Raw genomic sequence first — 21439 nt, 5'->3', positions numbered from 1 at the left:
AATGGCAATTCATTCAATAGTCAATATTTTCTTTTCAGCTGCAACCTGGTTTTGATTTTTTTTGTATTACCATACTTAGCATACATTCTGTACCTATGCCCTAATAGCCAGTTTGGGACACTGGCTGAATATTGCTTGACAGATAGCCCATATTTGTAAGATGCTTACCACCAAATAAATGTACATAGCTGGTGCTTTGTTGTGTTCTGTGTTTGTCTTAAGAATCCCATTGAACACAGCCTATTTTTAAAAGCCTCACTTCTTATCTCCCCAAAGCCAGTATCCTGCTTTATAATCTTTGTGACCCATTTAGACAGAATACAGACAGGAGAAATTATATTTTGTAAATGAATGTAAGGGTGCAGAAATAAAATGGGAAAATTTCCTTATATAGTATATATACTATGAAGTATGGCTGCATAGACTGAGCTCCAAAAGGCAAAGAATATGTACTGTTCTTTAAATATTAAAGATACTTTACTACCCAAAAATGTCAACAGGAAATATATTTTAAATATTTTCTTCTTTTTCAAAAAGCTAGTGAATAGTTTATCTGAAGATGAATAAAACGTTAACTGTGCTAATCAACTTCCGTATTTTTAAGTTGGTATTTTCACTCCATTTTGTTACATATCACCAAACCTTTAGCTGTTTATTTTTAAAAAATGAAAGCACTATAGAAATGTGTAAATAGTTACTTTATCTTTTCTGCAATTCTTAACCTTGGTTGTGGGAAACTGTCTGTGTTGTTTAATCTTTTTCCCAGGGACTGTCTCTATCCATGTTTATCCTTTATATAAGCTTTCACGGGACTTTTTAAGTTTATTTTCTACATAGTTTCATAGGAATTTGTTTTTATTTATAAGGCAATCCAAAATTTAAGTGCACAGGAACTCTGAAAGCCTGCTATAGAAACTGTCTGTAAAAAGTTTTGTTCCTGAATGTATATTACCAAAAAAAAAAGTAAAATTTAACAAATCAAAGCATGAGGGTGAGATAAATTGATGCTTTAACCAAGTGCATTGGGGGAAGTTTCTGCGAGCTCTTATGAAGGTGAAAATTTTCCTGTAGTTTTAATGACTGTGGTAGGATCTCTGAGAAATAAGGTGGGGTATATCCTGAGAAGGGAATTAAAATTCAGTTTTCATGGTAAGCTAAGATAACCTAGGTTTATGCTTTATATCTCTCCATTAATCATACAGCCCTGCTTAAGTCTGAAAAAATATAGAAGACAAAAGACAAATCAACACTCATGGACACGAAATGATAAGAATATTTTTATTGTATTATTAAATACTATCTTTTTTCCACTGTTACAAATTTGTAGATACTACATGAATGATGATACATAATTTATATTTTATAGTTTGCCAGTATGATGTATTTACACATGCAGTTAGTACCAATGTCATGCTACATTTCCTTAGGAGATGCTCGTTCAAAACAAAATGTGAGCAGCTTATCTGCTGTAGGAAAATACTTCTGGAGGGTGGAAGGTACACCAACCTGCACGTGCAAGTTCAGTATTAACAATATTAGATTAATTTAGACTCCTGGGTCATGTTCCCTTTTCTTTGACAATAATACACATAATTTAAGCCACACATTTATGTCAGAAAAGTTTTCTCCTTCTTTTCTATTTTCCTACCCACCCCACCCCATTCCTCCCTTTTTGGTACTTAAGAAAGAACATAGATATACCAGGATCCAGCAGCCAATAAGGGGCCACAATCTCAAAACAGAAATGGCATTTAACAGTGATACCATTTAAAAAGCAAAACATTAGAAAAATATTTGGAAGCTAAACATGAATCAAAGTTCAGCACAGTGATTTTTCTGGTTTTTAGATATGTCATGGCATCACCTGCACAGCAAAGAAATGAGACATTGCTTTGGGAAGAAAAAGTTAATGCTGAAATTATTTCAGCTGGAACTTGAGATACTAAAAGACCATTTATTTTAAGTGGTTTATTTTGATAACATAAATAATCCATACATATCCTGTGTATTAACAGATTTGCGACTATTGCTACAACTTTACAAATGCTTAAATTTAAAGATGTACATTTATTAAAAAAATTATATATTTACTGAGCCATAAAGTTGTAATGGGGCACGATAAATAAAATAATGAGACTATCTGTCCAATTATATTTTGGCTCAAAGTTAATTACGAAATTAAAAGTAAAACTACTTAGACATAATTATCTAGGGAAGGTAAAGGGTGTAGAATAAAACTCCTCCCCCCCATACGGCAGCTTGGAGTGTGGGGGGAAAACCAACCGAATAAACAACCCAAATCTAAAATACTAAGTTACAAGTTATTTAAATCCAGTGTTTTCTAAAATAAATGTTCAGGAAGGAACATGCATGTTATGGCAAACACGAAGCCTGAAAGGGTTAACGCTATGTTCATGCTAAGGTGGCTACTGCTGATCACTGCTGGGCTGCTGTCTCCTTAGGATTTATTGGCTGAGCCAGAGGAACGACGCAGCTTCATGGACATGCGGCTTTTGCTAGTTCGAGGAGACATTGGTGAGGCCAGGTCAGCCCCGTCTACCTGCGTTGCTGTGGGAGTTTCACTGGGTAGAATCTCTGGGTAGGAGCCTGTGGGAAACAGCAAGAGCATTAGTGCAAGTCATCCAGCCACTCATCCTGTAAGAAATAACTTTTCTGCTACAGATCTGCAGCATGGATCCCAACCCTTAGTGAGGTCTTTTGAGAGGAAAGAGCAAGCCCCAAACTTGCTTGTTATGACAGTGATCTGGAGGCTCATGTCATCATATTAGCAAGAAAGCACCAATCGTTATTTCCAGAGCCAGAACCAACCAGAGAGCTCCCCAGAAAAAGCAATGGGAAGCAAAATCTTTGGGACAGAAAGGACAGGGATCCAAAGCACCATTAGCATGCACGTAAGGGCTTAAGAATCAGGTGAGAAGGACCAATTCCTATCTCTAGGGTACAGGGTATAATCAAGAAAAGGGCCTTCATTGCTCAAACTTGAAAACAAAACAGCACCAAAAGTTTCCAAAAAGGAACTTAGCAGTATGAGACCATTATACATGCTAGGTAGTTAAATATGCTTTTAAGAAGGAGCAAGATAAATTCCCTGGGGAAGGAAGAGGACAAGAACTCTTATCTGAAAGTCAGTCAAAAAAGACAAACTGATCTCTCAAAGTGTCTCAACTTAGAATTGACAAGTAATGCTTTTGTTTTCTTAAACTTTTGCAGTTACACTATCCAGTCATAGCAAGTAGATAACCAGTAGAATTTAGTAAGATATAAAAGTTTGAAAGAAGCAAAACAAGTTGAAATTGGAAAATTCTTCATATCATTTATTTACAAAGTAGTTCTTCACCTTTGTACTTTATTTCTGAGTTATGATTCTCTAATTCACAGCAATACTACAGAACTTTGCACACTATAGGCTCGTAAATATTTCATGAATAAGAAATTACATTAAAAATTAAAAACCCTTCCAGAAAAATCTGAAAATATAACACAATAACAATTTTTTTTAAATTCTGTATATTTTGAGGCATTTTAATCCAGATTTCCTTGGTCTTATGTACATAAAAATTATCTTTACGAGTGTCACAAACAAAGACATGTCACACAGGTTGCAGGCTTAAACTTACACAGCTCCTAACTCTGTAGGGAAACTTTTGGCATATTTGTTAGCCAGCGTAGCGCCACACTGACACTTCGAGCTTGGGAATACTTATACGACTATTTCCATATAATGAAACATTTGTGCTTAAACTGAAGTTATGAATATTTATAAGGAAACATAAAACTGTTCAATAAGGGGTACAGATCCTACTGAGATGTCTTAGGAAATTAAGAATGTATCTCTGTAGAACACTTAAAAGTTTTTAAGGCCAAATATTATACTTAAGAACAAACATACATTGTCAAGGAAAAAACATTTTATCACTAATCCTAATCCAGGTAAATTGCCCTCCTTTTTAAAGTAACCTCTCCAACATTCTCTTTTCTAATTGAAATGAGGTTGACCTTCAAAATACAAGAAGGACATATATTTCTGTCCACCTTTACTCTTCCTGAAGATCTGAGTTGGTTCATACTGGGCCCATACTGGAAAACCTAGAGGAGAATATGAATCCACGGACCTTTTTAGGGAAGCACTGCAGATGGATGGCAGAAGGAAGGTGAAGAGCAGTAGCTCATGCTTTGCTGGTAATGCATACTATTCCCGGCCAGTCATGAGAGGCCTTCCCATGGCTGTTTACCTTGAGATGGCCAATGTTTTCTAGTGGAGGTTTTGGGAGGAAGAGAACTATCACTGCATTTCTTTCTTTGTTGTGAATGAAGAAATGGAGTAGCGAGCAGAAGTGAGAAAACAAAAGAGAAGATAGATAACAGATATGAGTGACAAAGTGCAGAATTTTACAGGTGTTAACAGAGGAGTAGAGAAGACAGTAATCAGGTTTTTATTATGAAACACAATTGGGCATGCAATGCATTAGGGTGATGAGGTTTCACAATGGACAAATGCTTTGTAAATTCAAATGTTATACTTACCCACTAACAAAACAAGTTCAAACAGGAAAAAAAGAAAAGAAAAAAAAAGTCTATGAGAGATTCTTTAAACATCTACCTTTTAAAGTGTTCATTGTACTGGTGGCATGTTATGCTAACCACTCAGTCATAAAATCTCTAGGGCTGTACTGTCCAACGTGGTAGCCATAGCCACATCACAGTTAATTAAATTAAAATTATAAATGCAAAAAATTTATAAATAAATGCAAAAAATAAAATTAAATAAAAATTAAAAATTTGGCTCCTTGGTGCACTAGCCACATTTAAATTGTTTAGCAGTCACATGTGGTTAGTGGCAACCACACTGGACAGTGCAGATACAGAACATTTCCATCATCACAGAAAGTTTTATTACAGAACACTGCTTTAGAGTACGCCAAATTCAAAGAATATTTTCCTCAAAAACAGCAATTCCTCTGTCTCCCTTACTGCCTTCAAGGTGAAACCCCCTTTCACTCAACTGAGTCAAATCAGGCTTTTTAGTGTGTGTGGTATACAGTACCGCCTCATGTTTTAGCTAATGATGTTTGTGATAAATACTCAGCATACCCAAACTCTATAAATAATTTATGGTGGATAGATCTCAACTTTAGATTTAAAGAATAATGTGATACTTACACTTCATTTCACATCCTATTCTGCCTAAGTATTGATTTATATCACCTGCGTCATAAAGAATATTGATTTATTTCTATTGATAATATATCCTCTCAAGTATGAAGTTTAAAAAGTATGGGCTCCTATGTTTCACATATAGTATCTATTAATAACATTTTTACAGTACACAGACTGTTGTCTGTATCTTGATGGAATAATAAACTGATTCATATGTTGTACACTGATTACAATGAGCTATTATTACAAATAACATGATGAATATGACTTTGAGGATCTATAAAGATTGTAAAAGGGAACTCAATGCATTGTTATTTATTGTGGCTTTGGTTATACTGCTTGCTGACAAGTATGACCACTTTAAAACTACTAAAGTTACTGGACCTACTAAATATAGCCTTTAAAAATATTGTGACTTTGAAAGCAATTCTAATTAACATTGAACTAAGAGGCAGCGTCATCTTAGAAAGAGCATGGGTTAGACAGACCCATGACAAGTTTGTCATGTTACTAGATGCTGGATATTGGGCAAACTAACCTGAGACAGTTTTCTTATTTGTAAAACAAAGACAATACTAGTTATTTTGCAAAGTTGTGGGGAATGAATGCCTACATATGCAAAGATCCTGGCACACAGCAGGTATACAATAAGTGTAGCTATATAATAAAACTACGATAAGAGCAAACATTAATAGACTTTAGATCAAAAAAGATGAGGATTAGAAAAGAAGGGATAGAAACTAGAAATATTTTTGAAGAAAATGACCACTTAGAAAACATCAGTTGTTAAAATGTGGAGAACTCAACGTAACTGTTTAGTTTGGGGGAAAATAAAGAATATCCACTTTTATGTTAATATCCCTATAAAACATAACCTTACATTAAAGGACAGATTACCCAAATAATCTTACTGCCTTAGGAGTTGGTAAGTGATTAAGATTGGTGTGGACGCACCACTGAGTGTCATAAAGTAACACATAATTTAGAATAAAACAGTACAGAAACGCAGGCAAACATGAGGTTTCAAGATATTCAAGAACTACCATTATTGTAGACTTAGAACATATCGGTCTAAGCTTGTCATATTTGATCTCCTTACAAATGGGAAAACTGGGTTTAGGACAGATTAATTCATTTGAGTTCATGCAGATAAGAAATAGCAGAGCTAGGATTTAAATCCAGATCAGTCTGATTCCAAAGCCCATAGCTCTCCCACGGCAACCTTAAAACTATACTAAAAATAAGTAAATAATAAAAAATGATTTTTCAATGGGTGGAAAAGTAGAGCCTTCAAAATAAAAATTTTTAACAACTTCTAATTTGCAAATATGACAGGTTACTGGGCAATTTCTCTCCTCTCTCAATATCAAGAAGGGACTGAAAATATTTAGACTAAATGAGTAATTATAATACTTCAAGTACTCTGAAGTCAGACTCTGACTTTACCAAGTGACTGTTGGTAAGGTTTTTTGTTTGTCTCATAGAATTGCCATGAAGATTCAGTGAGAGGATGCATGCATAGTACTTAGCACACTGCCTGGCACTCAGTAATCGCTCAATTATTATTTTCATTACACAAATTTTACATCTGAATGAATGCTCTATATGAAAACTGAACCTAGTAATTATTGTTATAAAAGGTTAATGGACTTTATTTAAGATTAATATTATTTGCTTCTTGGTCAACAACATACAAGCCAAATTTCTAAGTTTAAAATACTGAAAAGAGAACACATTTGGCTGCTTATAATTTCAGGCTAACCTAGTGATAAATAAATATGATTATTTATTTTTAAAAACATTTGTTTTTAGAAACACAGTAAACAAACTTATAGCTTATGTTATATGTTGAAGGAAACATTTTCTACTGGCACTGACAAATAATATTTAGGATATATATAAAATAACTGTCTTCTGAAGAGCTACAATCTTTTCTTCCAGATCATTTCAAAGCCTGGGAAAAGGAGACAAGTTTAATGGCTAAATTTTGATGATTCATTCCATTCAAAGATTCAAAGAGATGGGCCTTACAATCATAATACTATCTCATCTACATGTGGCAATACAGATTTTGTGAATTAACAGCAAAACTGAGGTTAGAATTAAGGAAGATTAGACACTACTCTAGGTCTTCTAAATCACTGTTAGATTATCTCTTATTTTGATGGCATAGAAATATTTGAATCTTATTACTAATTTTTAGAAGATTTACTTAGATAGGAACCTATACGTTTTCTAAAGGTAATTATGCAAAGTGGTATGTATGTATACGTATATTTATGTATGTATACAGTGGACCCTTGAATGTAGGGGCTAGGGGCGCCAACCCTCTATATAATGTGCCTATAACTTATGGTCAGCCCTCCATACATGCAGTTCCTCCCTATAGGTGGTTCTGGTTCCTCTGTGTCTATGGTTCCGCATCCACGGATTCAACCAATCTCAGTACTGTGTAGTACTGTAATATATACTGTTGGAAAAAAAATGCATGTTTAAGTAGACCTGTGCAGTTCAAACCCATGTTGTTCAAGGGTCAACTGTACATATATATGCATATGTGTGTATATATGTATATACATGTGCATATATAGAGGGAGTCAAATACCAATCACCCCTTTAATTTTTAAAGTACTGATACTAAAATCTCTAACTTAATTTGTAGAGAAACAAATCCAAAGAGAGGTACATACTAGTTCGACTAATAGAGTATTAGCTGTAATTCTAGATATGCTACATAATAGGCATTGAAAAATACTTATGGCTGATGATAGTAAAAAGACACGATACTGGAAAAAAACTGGGTGTATTATATATATATTTTATTATTATTATTTTTTTGCTATACATACATTTTCTCTGTTGCGGGCAGCACACATATTTGTGCTGGACCCGAAGGCTCACTGTGCTGTTCAGGGTGTCCCCACGCCTTACTGTTGGCCGCTCTTAAGTGTGGTGTGGATAGACCAGGCTTCCTCCTCAACAGCTGTCTCTTCCCTTTTTCCAAAATTGCTGTGTCTGGCTCTGCACATTCCCTTTCCTCCTCTTCCCTTTGTTGTTTTAAATTAATTTTTATTGGAGTATAGTTGCTTTACAATGTTGTGTGCATTTCTACTGTACAGCAAAATGCATCAGCTATGCATGTGCATATATCCCCCCTCTTTTTTGGATTTCCTTCCCATTTAGGTCACCATAGTGCATTAAGTAGAGTTCCCTGTGCCGTACAGTATGTTCTCATTAGTTATCTATTTTATACATAGCATCAATAGTGTATATATGTCAATCCCAATCTCCCAATTCCTCCCACCCCACCCCTTTCCCCCTTGGTATCCACACATTTGTTCTATGTGTGTATTTTTAATAAGAAAGATAACTTAATATTTACTGTGCACTTGCAGTAAAACAGGATCCTGTTTCTTCTTGTTGGCATTCTAGATTTTTCTTTTATTTAAAAAAAAATTGGAGGGGGAGGAAAAAAAACAACTTGATTTGAAAAGACAACGTGACATTAGGGAAAAATATCTAGATTTTGAACTGCCAATATAATCTGGCCAAGAAGAGAAGTAATTTCATTTTAAAGTTTAGAGTCGGAGGAGAGGTGTTCATGAATGTTAAAAAAGAAGGTTACAGTAAAACTTTTGATATTTTCCACACACGTGCCTGACAAAGATAAAGGGATTTTTTTCCTGTAATTTTTTTTTTAAATAAAGGACATGAAAAATCTAATAATGTTTTAATGTAGTTATGGAAGATCAACAAAGTGTGACATCACGATATCTCCCTCAGTGACCTTAGGGATAAAAATAATTTCCCTTAAGTATCAGTCTACTGCCACAGACAGTCCATTTTGAGAAAATACAGTTATGAAATTTATGGATCAACTATGATATACCAAAAATGATTTTGTATCTATTTAAATAATACTAAAAATTATCTAGAAGAAGCCCCATTGGATTTCAATGTCATCACAGTTGATACATTACTGTTAACCAGGAAGTAGGTTTTAAATAAGCTTGAGCCAAGTTAAGTTTTAAGCCAAACTTAAAACAGTATTTTTCCACTACTCCACTGAATAGTAGTATATTATAGGTTTGGTTAGAAAGAATAGATTATATCCTTTATATGATTATCGTACTGGTATTCCTTTAAAATGTAATTTCAATTTACTGCATTAGTATTGATTAGTATTAGTTTATATGGATGGGGTATGCATGGGATATCTAAAGTTGATCTCAACTGCGGTTGATTCTCGATTACAAGTTAAAAGGAAATGGGGGAAGAACAAAGGGTGTTTTGTTTGACACTTTGTCTTACCTTCAGATAAACAGAACTGATATTTAATGATCTAAATCTCAATGGGGCAAATCAATTTTATCATCATGTTAAAAAGTAATAATGGGGCTTCCCTGGTGGCACAGTGGTTGAAAGTCTGCCTGCCGATGCACGGGACACGGGTTCGTGCCCCGGTCCAGGAAGATCCCACATGCCGCGTAGCGGCTAGGCCCGTGAACCATGACCACTGAACCTGCGCGTCCGGAGCCTGTGCTCCGCAACGGGAGAGGCCACGACAGTGAGAGGCCCGCGTACCGCAAAAAAAAAAAAAAAAGTAATAATGAACCTAAAAATCTTCACATTATGTCATTTTTGAAAAACATAAGTCAGGTCCATATGGCTATTACATGGCCTATTTCATGTCTTCTCTCTCAACTTTGACTTACAACTTTAAAGGGACTTCTACATTTATGGGTTGGTTTGTGACAGGAAAATCAAAATCTGAGATGACTGGGAATAAAAAAGCATTCTTCAGATATCATAATGTTTTTGCTACTGTAAAGGAGTAAATATTTCCTTTTTATATTATTGTGCTGAATTGAAAACCACTGATAAAAATTTTGATCTTTCATAACTATTAAAGTCTGCAAAAAAACCCATAAAAATGTATTAAGTAATACTGGAAAAGTTAGTTACAGTGTTTAAAAACACCTTTTAAAAATTCAAGTGTATGTTTCTAACAGTTCCTAAAGGCAAAGACAATTTAAAAAAATTAACCAAAGAGCCTTGACTTGGCTGCTGTATCACTCTTTACCTAATGTCTCAGAAAGTGAGAATACTACTTACTTCCCATGTTATACATCTGGCCAAATGTGCAGGATAATATGCAAAATATAAGAAGAACATTAAGAAGAGGAATATGAAGGATTCCAGCTAGTAAACAGCTACAACATGAAAACTGACAGCCTTTATACATTTAAGGGGAAAAGTTAGTCTGAACGTGGCTTTATTATCAATATTTTTCATTTGTGAAATTTGTGGCTCAACTCTATGTATGGTACACAAAAGTGTTATTCATGTCAATTTTAATAATGTCTGATATTTTATCAGATATTCTCTATTATTAAAAATGAAATGTCCAGGTATACTTAACTAGTTTTTATTTTGTTGTTCATTAATTTATTTTTAGTATCTTTCTTTTACCATCTTTCTTATGCCGAACTGTGTAATTTTAGATAGTGTCAACCCAGTCTAATATAATTTTCTCTTTGCTAGGTCTTTTATATAATTAATTGAAAGGGCTCCAAGTTTTTTTGTAAAATTATTTTTATAATGGCCAATTAATTGGTGACAGGAATGGAAGCTTTAATTTCATCGACTTTAATTGAGAATTACAGTAATTTTTTTTGCAAGCAAATTAGGCCAGTAAAGGCCAGTACTGTGCCTCTTAAACTACTTAATATAAAGAAAACTTATATAATATGAAGAGAATCTGAAGGCTTATTAAGATGAACTTCAGGTATATTGTATTCTCTTTTCCTGCTTCCCTTGAACATCATTAAAACAGTCATCTTTGTATTTCAGGTGCCTAGTATGGTGTGAGGCACACAACAGAATAACTATTTGATGAGTTAAGATACCCAATAACAATGCAACACATTACAAAATACAAAGACACACCATTTCAGTTCAGTAGTACTACATTTTCATGCTGAGAAACAAAAAGGTCAATACAACAAGGTGTAACTAACTTCAACCAAGGGTTCTATTATTAGTTATTTTTATCCCAGAACCAGTGTTAGTGTTTCATGCAGACCTAAGTTAGTAAGTATAATTCTGGAAGAAATTTAGTGACAATTTCTGAAATGTTTAGTATGAACCAGGGCAGTGTTAAGTTTGCTTAACTGAGTTACAAGCTTAGTGCTTGCTAATTTTTAAAAAAGGAAATGGGGGAAGAACAAAGGGTGTTTTGTTTGACACTTTGTCTTACCTTCAGATAAACAGAACTGATATTTAATGATCTAAAGAGGGAAAATAAAATAAATGAAACAATCATAAGGAGTGCAAAGAATTACAGAATAGGAAGGCCATGAGTCATTTTTTTCTTACTGATTTCTTCAAAATTAGTTAATTGTAAAAATGCAGTACCCTCTTATAATCTTTAAATATTACAAAATAATTTACTCTAAGTACTTCTAAATCTAGACCAATTATGTTAACTTTATTTGTAAAATTAGAAATGATAAGGTAATATTCTTGGCCATAAAATTTGATCCTCTGAAGTTGAGAGTGCCTGCTCAACTTGTATTTCCTTTGCAGATACTTCAGTAACGATTCCGTGAAACACAATAGTTACTGCCCATTAGCTCAGATAAAATGTAGTGTATGTGCTTTTATGAAGACTGTTGACTTTTAAAGGAACTGTATTTAGGTAAAAGAAAGTATAAATCAAATTTAAAGGCCAAATATGAAAATAATGATGAAGAATATTTATATTTCAATGACTGGAAGTTTATTCAAGCAAGTTTTCCATTATTTTAAGAGTTTTTTAGAACAAAAGGGTATTGCATTTCAAGTTCCAATAATGAACAGTAACTAATACTTGCTTTTAATCTTACCGGCATCAGATGGTAAATGATGGTAGGGAGCTGGAGAAAAAACCTGTGCTGCAAAATCTTCAAATGTCGTTGGTTCTAAATGGTGCTGGACAATCGTTTGCAGATATCGCGCTCTCTCCTCATAGCTGATTTCCTTCAGTTAAGGGTGAACTTAAATGCAGCATACATTGGGAAAGAACCGATTGCATCAAAAAGGACTACTATCACTGCTAAGCCATTACTTCTTAATAAATATAATTATTAACTATTCTTGCATATCATTAAAAGTACAGCTTTTTAAAGAGAAAAAAATGTAGCTTTTAACATAAGTTTACTCTTCAGGATACCACTATACCTGGCAGCTTAACAGGAAGACATTTATTAGAAAATAATTAATAGTAAACTGCTGGAAGAAAGAAAGGCAACAGTTTACTTGGGAAAGGATTCAACTGCTATCAGGTCAGCCTAGGGCTCCTCTTATCTTGTTAATCAGCTTCGATCTGCAGATGTACTCTGAAAAGCCACGCGATAAATACTATAATGCTTAAAATACTATGTCTGAAATTCTGTTCTTCATTTGTAATAATTTATTGTGAAAAATTCCTGCATATCATCTTTTTCTAAAATCCCTGCATTTTCCCAACAATTGTTCTCATTTTGAATGGAAGACTACTGTTGCTGTAATCCTCGAACTTAACTCCATGCAGTTAAGATAAATACACAGCTGAATCTGTATGTCAGGAAAAAATACCTAGTCAATTATAACACTGAAACAAGCAGGAATATTTGCAGAGAGTCCACAGGACTCCTACATACCGTCTAACAAAGCATCTACAGGGCACTGACACTGACAGAAAAATACTGTACTTCCCTTTCACCACATTTTCTTCTCTGATATTATTGACAAGCAACCAGTACCTTGAAGTGTTGTTGCTTTTGAACAACCCACTCCAGGCTTCCTGTTTCAGCAGGCCTGATTGTGCTGTTAGCACAGAGAGGGCGAGAAAGAGAGAGAATTTTTCTGTTGTTCACGAAAGCAACTATGGAAATGGCTGTCAAAATGTAGAGCAGCAGGCAGCAACATACAATTATCAGGAAAAACTCACATGCTGACTTCATGTCGTATAGTTCCTGAACTGAGAAATCAGTTAACCTTTCTTCTACAACTTTTAAAAGTTTTCCAGCTGTACTCAGTGTGCTATGTTGATAGGCTTTACCTAAGACATTTAACTAAGTGTAAAGGATAATAAAAATTTGCTTATTGGTTCTTCTTTATTCATTGAATTTTCCCCAAAACCCATTTTAATATTTTACCCTCAAAATTCATTATTCTCTCTCTTTTTAAAATTGCAATTCAATTGCTGTAATCCTTTAGTTCCAGAGATTGTAGACCGAGTCTACAATCAAGACCAAGAAAAAATTTTGAGAGGAAGATAATTTAAAATGTTAATTCAGTGGGAGATACCATAGCCAGTTACATTTACAAAAGATTATTGATTGAGAAAAGAAAAAAAAAAGAAGAGTTAAAGGTAAGTCTATATTCATTATGCACTTGACTTAGACTGTGATGTCTTTTGCCACCTAAATGACTTGAGTAACCTCTTCTTATACTACAATTTATTTTATGTATCAAATATTGAAATAATCTTAATTCCAATTCCTGGCAATCCATTATTTTCAATTCTGGGGTTGAACTTCAAAAGAATTTTACTCCTGAAATGGGTAGCAACAGGACAAGATGCTATATTGAAAGGATTTTATGGAAGGATCATATAGACGTTTTTGAGTGTTAACACAGAAAAGTAATACAGCACACTTTTAAAAGAGGGTATATGGTTATAAATGAAAGGGGATGAAACTGATGGTTCAATCTAAATAATACCACATATCTCACAACTTGTTGGAAAGTACTTTTTTCATTGGGGGAGATTCACAGCTGCCGAATTTTCTGCAGTTAATAGAGTCCTTTGATTCACAGCAGTGCCCCTTGTACAAAAAATACTGGCCTTTGTGTATTACCAGAAACTAATTTTCTATTTGGCTGAAAAGGGAAAAATGGGGTTATTGCTTCTCCCTCCTACAGAGCTTTTCATTATGCCTGATGCACTCAACTTCTAAGCTCTTCTGAGAAAAAAAATAACTGAAGAGGCAAGAGGTAGAAAAATGAGCTTGTTAGCACATTAGAAGTGAAGTATCTTGGTGGGCCCTAGAAATTCCCAGTGGTGTGTTAACTTATCACTCTATGCATGCTGGCACTGATAGTCTCCCAATTGATCACTCTCTTTTCGCACCAAAGGTGCTGCCAGGAAGCAAAGGCTGAAGGCCCACAGGAGAACAGTCTGCTATCAAAACAAGCTGTTTTTAAAAGTCTACTTGAATGGGTAAAATGCTTCATGAAAAGTAGGGTGGAGACACCTACCTACTTTTAAAAATGCTCTACTTTCAGAGGGCCTATAAATGAAATATTTTACTTTACCTTATTATATTTAGAGTTTACACAAAAATTAGGCAGAGAGAAAGCAAATTTAATATTTCTAAAGCAAGGAGATTATTAGAGCAAGAAATGAATATCTAGAGAAGATACATTTATTTTTTATTTTTTTAACATCTTTATTGGAGTATAATTGCTTTACATTGTTGTGTTAGTTTCTGCTGTATAACAAAGTGAATCAGCTATACATATACATGTATCCCCATATCCCCTCCCTCTTTTGTCTCCCTCCCACCCTCCCTCTCCCACCCCTCTAGGTGGTCACAAAGCACGGAGCTGATCTTCCTGTGCTATGCGCTGCTTCCCACTAGCTATCCGTTTTACATTTGGTAGTGTATATATGTCAATGCCACTCTCTCATGTCGTCCCAGCTTACCCTTCCCCCCTCCCTGTGTCCTCAAGTCCATTCTCTACGTCTGCATCTTTATTCCTGTCCTGCTCCTAGGTTCTTAAAGATACATTCTGAAGTGTAATTCTATTTCACTATACAAAAGGAGATTCATAAAACTCTGAAGAAACCCTAATATATAAAGCTATAGAAACTAAAATTATCTAGACATAATGTATTCATTTTGTATAAAAACACATGATGTATTTAATAAAACTGCAAAAAATTGTAATTAGAGAAAATGATGCTTTCTAAAACAATTTTTTAAAGTTCAAGTATAGGTGGCAGAGTGAAGGAAAACAATCATTAATTGTTGAATTTAAATGAAAACTGCAACGGTTATTACAAATTAGCCCACTGTCTGAAGTTTCCTTCTGGGGGATTATTTTCAGAAAATACTGTTAGCTTAGTAAATTATTATAGACTACAGTAACTCACCTTCTAAAAGCTAAATATTCTAATTTTCCAAGTGTGATGTAGTCAAATAAATAAATAAACAATATGAAAGCAACCCAATCTACAGTACTTACATCTTTTCCCCTTTTACTTTGGAAAACATATATTAAGGAGATATAATGAACTCTAAGTACTTAAACAATAGTCCTGAGTCCACAAACAAGGTATTTTTTGTGATTGAGATGATGATAAAGTTCCAAACAGTGATGTTAGCATCTGCAATGGTAACCATAGTCCAAAATAGTTAATTCCTATATCTCCTTATAATATGTTAGACACTTATTCCTTAAAAGGCAGCTCTCTAGGGAAGAGTTATTAGTACCTATAAATTGAGTGGCATACGCAAACTTGATGGCTAATAACAACAGGATAAGCTCAAGCTATATTCCTACTGTGACTGTGTGTTGCCACTGGCGTTGAAATTAAATTGAAATGGGTGAAATGATAAAAAGATGATGGTAAACTTACAAATTCAGAACAAAATTTAAAGTACAAGTCTAAGTTGAATTAAGACGGTTTTTGTTGCAAATCTAAAACAACCCAAGCCAAAACTAGCTAAGAAAAAGCCATTTGATGAAGGAGACTTTTAGCTGGTAGGAATCTTTAATACAGAACTAGCCAATCAAAAGAAATAACACACAGGTGCTGCAATCACAGCAATATAATTATCCACTAATCCTCCTTCCTTCTACTTTCTGCAAAAATAGAAATGGGGGGAAGGAATATTACCATTCTGAAAATAAGAAAAGGGAACTGAATGATTTTTATAGTATAAATAAATAGTTTAAACCCAATCTGTATTTCATTAATATGAAGTTAATATCAGTATTCAATTAACTACTTTTGATTTTAAACTTATCATATGAAATAATAATGGCCCCCTGTCACTGTGTCAAGCCCAGCTGTTATGAAACTAGGGTTCAGTTTCAGCCCACTCCTGGAAAGAGATGCATGAATTCTCTGTGCCACAGTTTCTCTGAATGTTAAATGGAGATCCCCCCACCTGCTCCTATTTATGTCATAGGGCTGCTGAAGATAAAGGATATAAATACAAAGTAACCCAAAAGTCCCTCTACATCTGTGATGAAAATAGTTATTTTGACCTTTGACTCAAGTCTTTGTACATAGCAGGTGCTGTCTCCACTAGGACAATTTTCAGTATCATCAGTTTAAGAAATATACCTGTGTACATGTGCAAGAACTCTGATAATATTTCTTGTTTATGTTATGTACAAGAGGAACTTCTGACTTATTCTGGTAAGAGAAAACTCTGATTTCTCATGAGAACAAACACAATATGAAGAAAAGAGACTGCAGACAGTTAATTAGAAACACTTTTTTCAACTTTACTAATATATAGGGAGAACAGATAAAAGGTAGATTTGGTTTTTAAAGAAGCAACAACCCTTCATTCGCCACAATAATTCTTAATAATACAATGTAATTTTGAACTGCTTCTGCTGTCAGAAAAGGCATAACTTTCAGTTTTGTGATCATTAATTCCATGGCACGCCCAGGAGGTTGTATAAATACTTAGGTCCAATGTAATTTGTGACTAGTCTCAAAGAAATAGAAATTTGTGTGTGTGTAAGTATATGTACATGTGTATATGTATGTATGTTTATGTTTGTATATATGTATGTTGTACATAGCAAGAATATAAAGTATAATTTTTCACAAAAAGGAGTTACGAAAATTACAGACAGACAACAAAGGCATATATCATTGCTTAACTAATTTCCTCTTAAATTCAGGTTTAATATTTTCTTTCCTAAACAAGAAAAAACTACCGGCTCCTTTTTAAGTAAAGGCAAAGCATGAAGTGTCTATATCTGTGCTCAACAGCATAGCCTCAGGGATTTAGGGCCCATTCTGAAATTCCTAATTTAGTAAGCACTTGCCCACACTCATATTAATGTGGTTTCTTTGTCATTTTAGCAGTCAGGAATTTCATCTCCCTTCTCTGTATACAAAATTCCAAGAACAGTAATTGCAGGAAGAGAATGAGTTTTACCTATTAAAAATTTCTTGCAAGTACTACTTACAATATTTACAAAGTCTGTAAGATGGTTGGTAGTTTGAAATTGGCTATGGTGGGAGTTTTCACATCACAGAACTCAAAAAATGCCACAAATCGAGGCCTCCTCCTGCTCTCCAGAGCCAGTTGTTAAGCATCAAGCGTGCCTCATTCCTCACGCTTGTTCTCCTAATAAACTAGTGGGAGACTAATGTCTGAGGGTGGAGGCCATGCCTTTTTATCTTTATATCTCTAGCACCTAGCACAGGGCCTAGCAGCACTCAATGACTGTTTATAAATTATAGAATGAATGAATAAAGTTGGTTTGGTAGTTGATTAGCAGCCTGTTATGCAGACAGCCCCCTTCCTCTAATCTCACTTTGGCTCCCCAGAGACAAAGCCCTCTGGGGCAAATACAGTTGGGACTCTCCTAGGATTGAATTTACAGAGAGAGTCTGGTTCCACCTCTACCCTTAATCTTGCTGACCTTCTCCGGAAGAAGAAAAAGTGAGTAAAGCACAATGTATACATATGTAAGGTGTAACACTAAAAGAAAATTGATATTAATTTCTTAAAAAATTACAATAATTGCCTACAGAAGAAATTCTATAAATGTTGAAAGTAATTACAACTCATTACAATTTAGCATTGAAATAAACATTTTGCCCTATTGGTTGTGATAATTTTAGTTAGAACTAGAGGAAGGATACAACGATGATCTACAAACGTTAATGTCAGGAAACTTAGCAAAATCAGCAAAATGTTTATTCAGCAATAAGCCTTGCCTCGAAGGAGAATATAAAGGTTCGCTCAGAAAAACAAAGCTGCTGACCAGTAGAGTTCGGACTAGAACCTTGGTCATTTAATAGTCCAGTGCTCTTTCTACAGACAATCTCAATGATCTGGATTTTAGATGGGGAAAAAAAAGTATAAAAGGCATTTTAGCCAGCTCAAGGATGGCCAACACAATGACTACTAGCTTAAGTTCTAAGATTGGCAATTTTTCAAAAATCTTTGTTTATATACTAGAATATCGTATGTAGTATAGTAATAAAAATCCATGACATGATCTAAAATAAAACTGAGAAAATAAACCACAGTTGACTTTTTAGTTCTAAAAGGCCTTGAAGTATCTTCAAACATTCTGAGTCAGTATCATTACACAGGGTCTTGAAAACTTAATGAAAAATAAGAATTTTATTGAGATATAGAATATGGGTAGATATATTCTGCAATTACATCTGCAGGATCTAATAATTATTATCATCAGGAGTAAAGTGGCATACTTCCCTGAAATATACAGGGCAATTAAGTATCCCATGGACTAATAGGCACTGCTCATTTATAAAATAAAAGTAAACTATATTGCTTACTTTATAAAGAAGATCTAGTACATTAATTAATACTCCATTTCTTTCCTACAGTAGCTAATTTCTTTAAGAAACATGCAGTCTAGTTCATATGCAGTAAAAAATAAAATTCCCCTAAATAAACAGCATGAATCTTGGAATTATTTGTACTATGTTATTAGAAATTCTGAAAATCTGCAACAGGTTATGACCAATTATTGTGTATGATTTTTATGATGCTTTATATTAATGAAATTCTTTAGTAGTTGATACTATCTACACCATGAAGGAAAAGCTGTGATTTGTCAGAGTAGACAAAGCTGGGCTTTAATCCATCCTTTTAAGCATGCTGCCAAGTCTATATTGTTTTCACTGCGTCTCAATTAGGAGACAGGCAGGACACCTGGTACTTCTTTATCTAAGTCCCATGGGCTGCCAGATGACTCAAAATCCATAACAGGTGCTAAGGCACTGTGAGGATAGTCCTATTATTGAAAGCTGGAGCTGTATAAAATTTGGACCATATATAATTGCTCATAAATCAGTCAATTACTAAATGAAAACATTAAGTAAAACGTTGATAAGCCCAATTCTAACAAACTTCATGTAAATACATTTAAAAAGATTAACCTTAAATAAATAGGATTAAAAATTTAAACCTACCTAAAGGTTCTGAAAATCCTTCCTGATTTAATAATCTAATAATCACTGGCAGTTTCTAAAAAGGACTAACATGATTATCAAATATGTGTATCTATTACACTTTCATGAAAGTTGTATGAAACAAAACATCTAAAAGAAAAACTAAGTTACCTGGATTTCAAATTTAATGAAATTAAAATTTTGTGCTCTCCTTCTTGGTTAAGATCTGCTTGAAAATACTACCATTAAGTAATAATGAGACTTTCATAGTCAACAGAGACCTGCTTCAAAATTACTAGTATTACAGTAAGAGTTTAAAAAATATTGGGGGGAGACTAGGAACAATCACTGTGTTGTTCCTCTTAGGAACAAAAATTTCAGTACATTAAGTTGAGGAAATGAATGTCTGCGTTTGGACTAAATACTAAACTTGGGTTCTATGAGAAGACTGCAAAAAGGAAAAAAATAACTAAGTGAAATTTTACAGTGTACAATTACTTAAGTGTTATCTCTACCTAAATGTGCACTAACTTAATTAAGATTCTGTTTAAATGCTATAATTATCAGGAGTACAAAAAAAGTGATTTATTATCATGGTAAGTAGTTACAAAGTACAGCAAACTGTCATTTAAGACAGTGTCATAGCATCTATGATAAACAGTATATTGGCTTAAACTAATGCACTATATGCCCCCAGGGAATAATAGGCTCAGCGACTGGACTTTAACATTAAAATCTACCCATTAATCTTGACTTAACTACAATCTATTCTGCAGTAAAAGGAAGAATGGGCATTCAATGAATTATTGTTTTTGAAATATTGCACTGGTGCCCATTTACTAAAATAATTTAAGGGGACATGAAGAGATGCAATACTAGTAAATCTTACAGACTGTTACTAATTTTATAAAACATGCATTTGATTTTCCCTCAGTTTAGCAAGAACACCCCATTTTTTAAAATCTATAGATTAAAAATTTTTTCTTAAAATATTTCTCCCTGATCCTTCGAAAAGGACATGTTGCATAACTTACAATACTGCAGTATAATTTAGTCAACTTAAGTTCTGCTGAAAAAAGGAATCATCTATGGAAATATACTGTGGGGTCAGGATTCTGGGGGCTGAAAAAGCTTTAATTTTTTTTAAGTTGTAGATCATTGTTTCTTTGCATCAGAACCTCCAACTGCTTGATTAGACTGACCAGAAGAAAATGGAAAGGCCCAGAGTAGTGTTTATACAAATATCACAGCATACAATGCCTCACATAACAAAGAAACAACACTCACATTTAAAAAAGATACCCAAAATAGAATTCAAGGAGAGAAAGACAATTATGAGTGACTGAAATAGGCATTACCTACTCATTTAAATGATAAATCCAGTATGTAACCTTAAGATTTGCTTAGTGGATTATTTTAGCACTTACGATTGTTATGCATAAAATTAAGTTACATTTTTATATTAATATTGCTTGTATGTATTCAGACGATATTTGGGAATTCTAAAAAGCACAGCGTAAGCCAAATCTGTCTCTAACCTTATCTGATATAGTAAATGTGCTGGTTTTAATCCACTTTCCCTTATTTTAAATTTCTATCAAGATAACAAAACATTACTTTCATTTCATTTAAAGGTAAAAATATAATGAAGCAAACCGACTTTTGCTCTGCTATAATCTGGTGGGCTGAAAATAGATAATGGCATGTTAACAAGGAATTACTACAGGTGGTTGCTTAAATATATTTATTTGCTTTCTTTTTGATAGTAGGTATGTGCTAAATAAAAGTCAACACGCTTATCAAAAGAATAAGTAAATGTAGAAACATCAATTCTACAACAGCTATTTTTGCTTCTTCTCTTTTCTGAACAGCAATTAGTAAAGCAACCCCTTCCCCTCCTCCCTAGTGCCGTCAAGCTGTTCAGAGCAGTTTGCAACTCGACAATGGTACCATTGTGAATGCTCTCTGGGCTTCCTTCCCACAGAGAGTTAAATGGGCAGTTCCTGCTGCCCATGATTGGTGTCCAGTGAAATAATACTCAAGAGCCAGGTT

The 21439-nt window shown here is 34.0% G+C and overlaps 1 protein-coding gene and 1 long non-coding RNA gene across 3 annotated transcripts in view; one reads left to right on the top strand and one right to left on the bottom strand.

The window, feature by feature from the left end:
- The window catches only part of LOC132517027 (uncharacterized), a 149706-nt gene extending 136148 nt beyond the window's left edge, over positions 1-13558 (top strand). The window contains exon 3 of the long non-coding RNA XR_009539559.1: positions 13420-13558. This is a non-coding gene — a long non-coding RNA (uncharacterized LOC132517027). The remainder of the gene's footprint in view (positions 1-13419) is intronic.
- The window catches only part of RALGAPA1 (Ral GTPase activating protein catalytic subunit alpha 1), a 220947-nt gene continuing 200772 nt past the window's right edge, over positions 1265-21439 (bottom strand). For both annotated transcript variants that reach the window (XM_060143467.1, XM_060143474.1), the window contains exons 39-40: positions 12066-12190; positions 1265-2607 (exon numbers count right to left, since the gene is read on the bottom strand). In XM_060143467.1, the coding sequence (XP_059999450.1) occupies positions 2459-2607; positions 12066-12190 (274 nt within the window). In that variant the 3' untranslated portion in view covers positions 1265-2458. The remainder of the gene's footprint in view (positions 2608-12065; positions 12191-21439) is intronic.

The sequence above is a fragment of the Lagenorhynchus albirostris genome, chromosome 1, assembly GCF_949774975.1.
Source record: "Lagenorhynchus albirostris chromosome 1, mLagAlb1.1, whole genome shotgun sequence".
NCBI classification, from domain to species: domain Eukaryota; kingdom Metazoa; phylum Chordata; class Mammalia; order Artiodactyla; family Delphinidae; genus Lagenorhynchus; species Lagenorhynchus albirostris.
The sequence above is the reverse complement of the archived record's forward strand: the minus strand, read 5'-3'. Positions and strand labels throughout refer to the sequence as shown.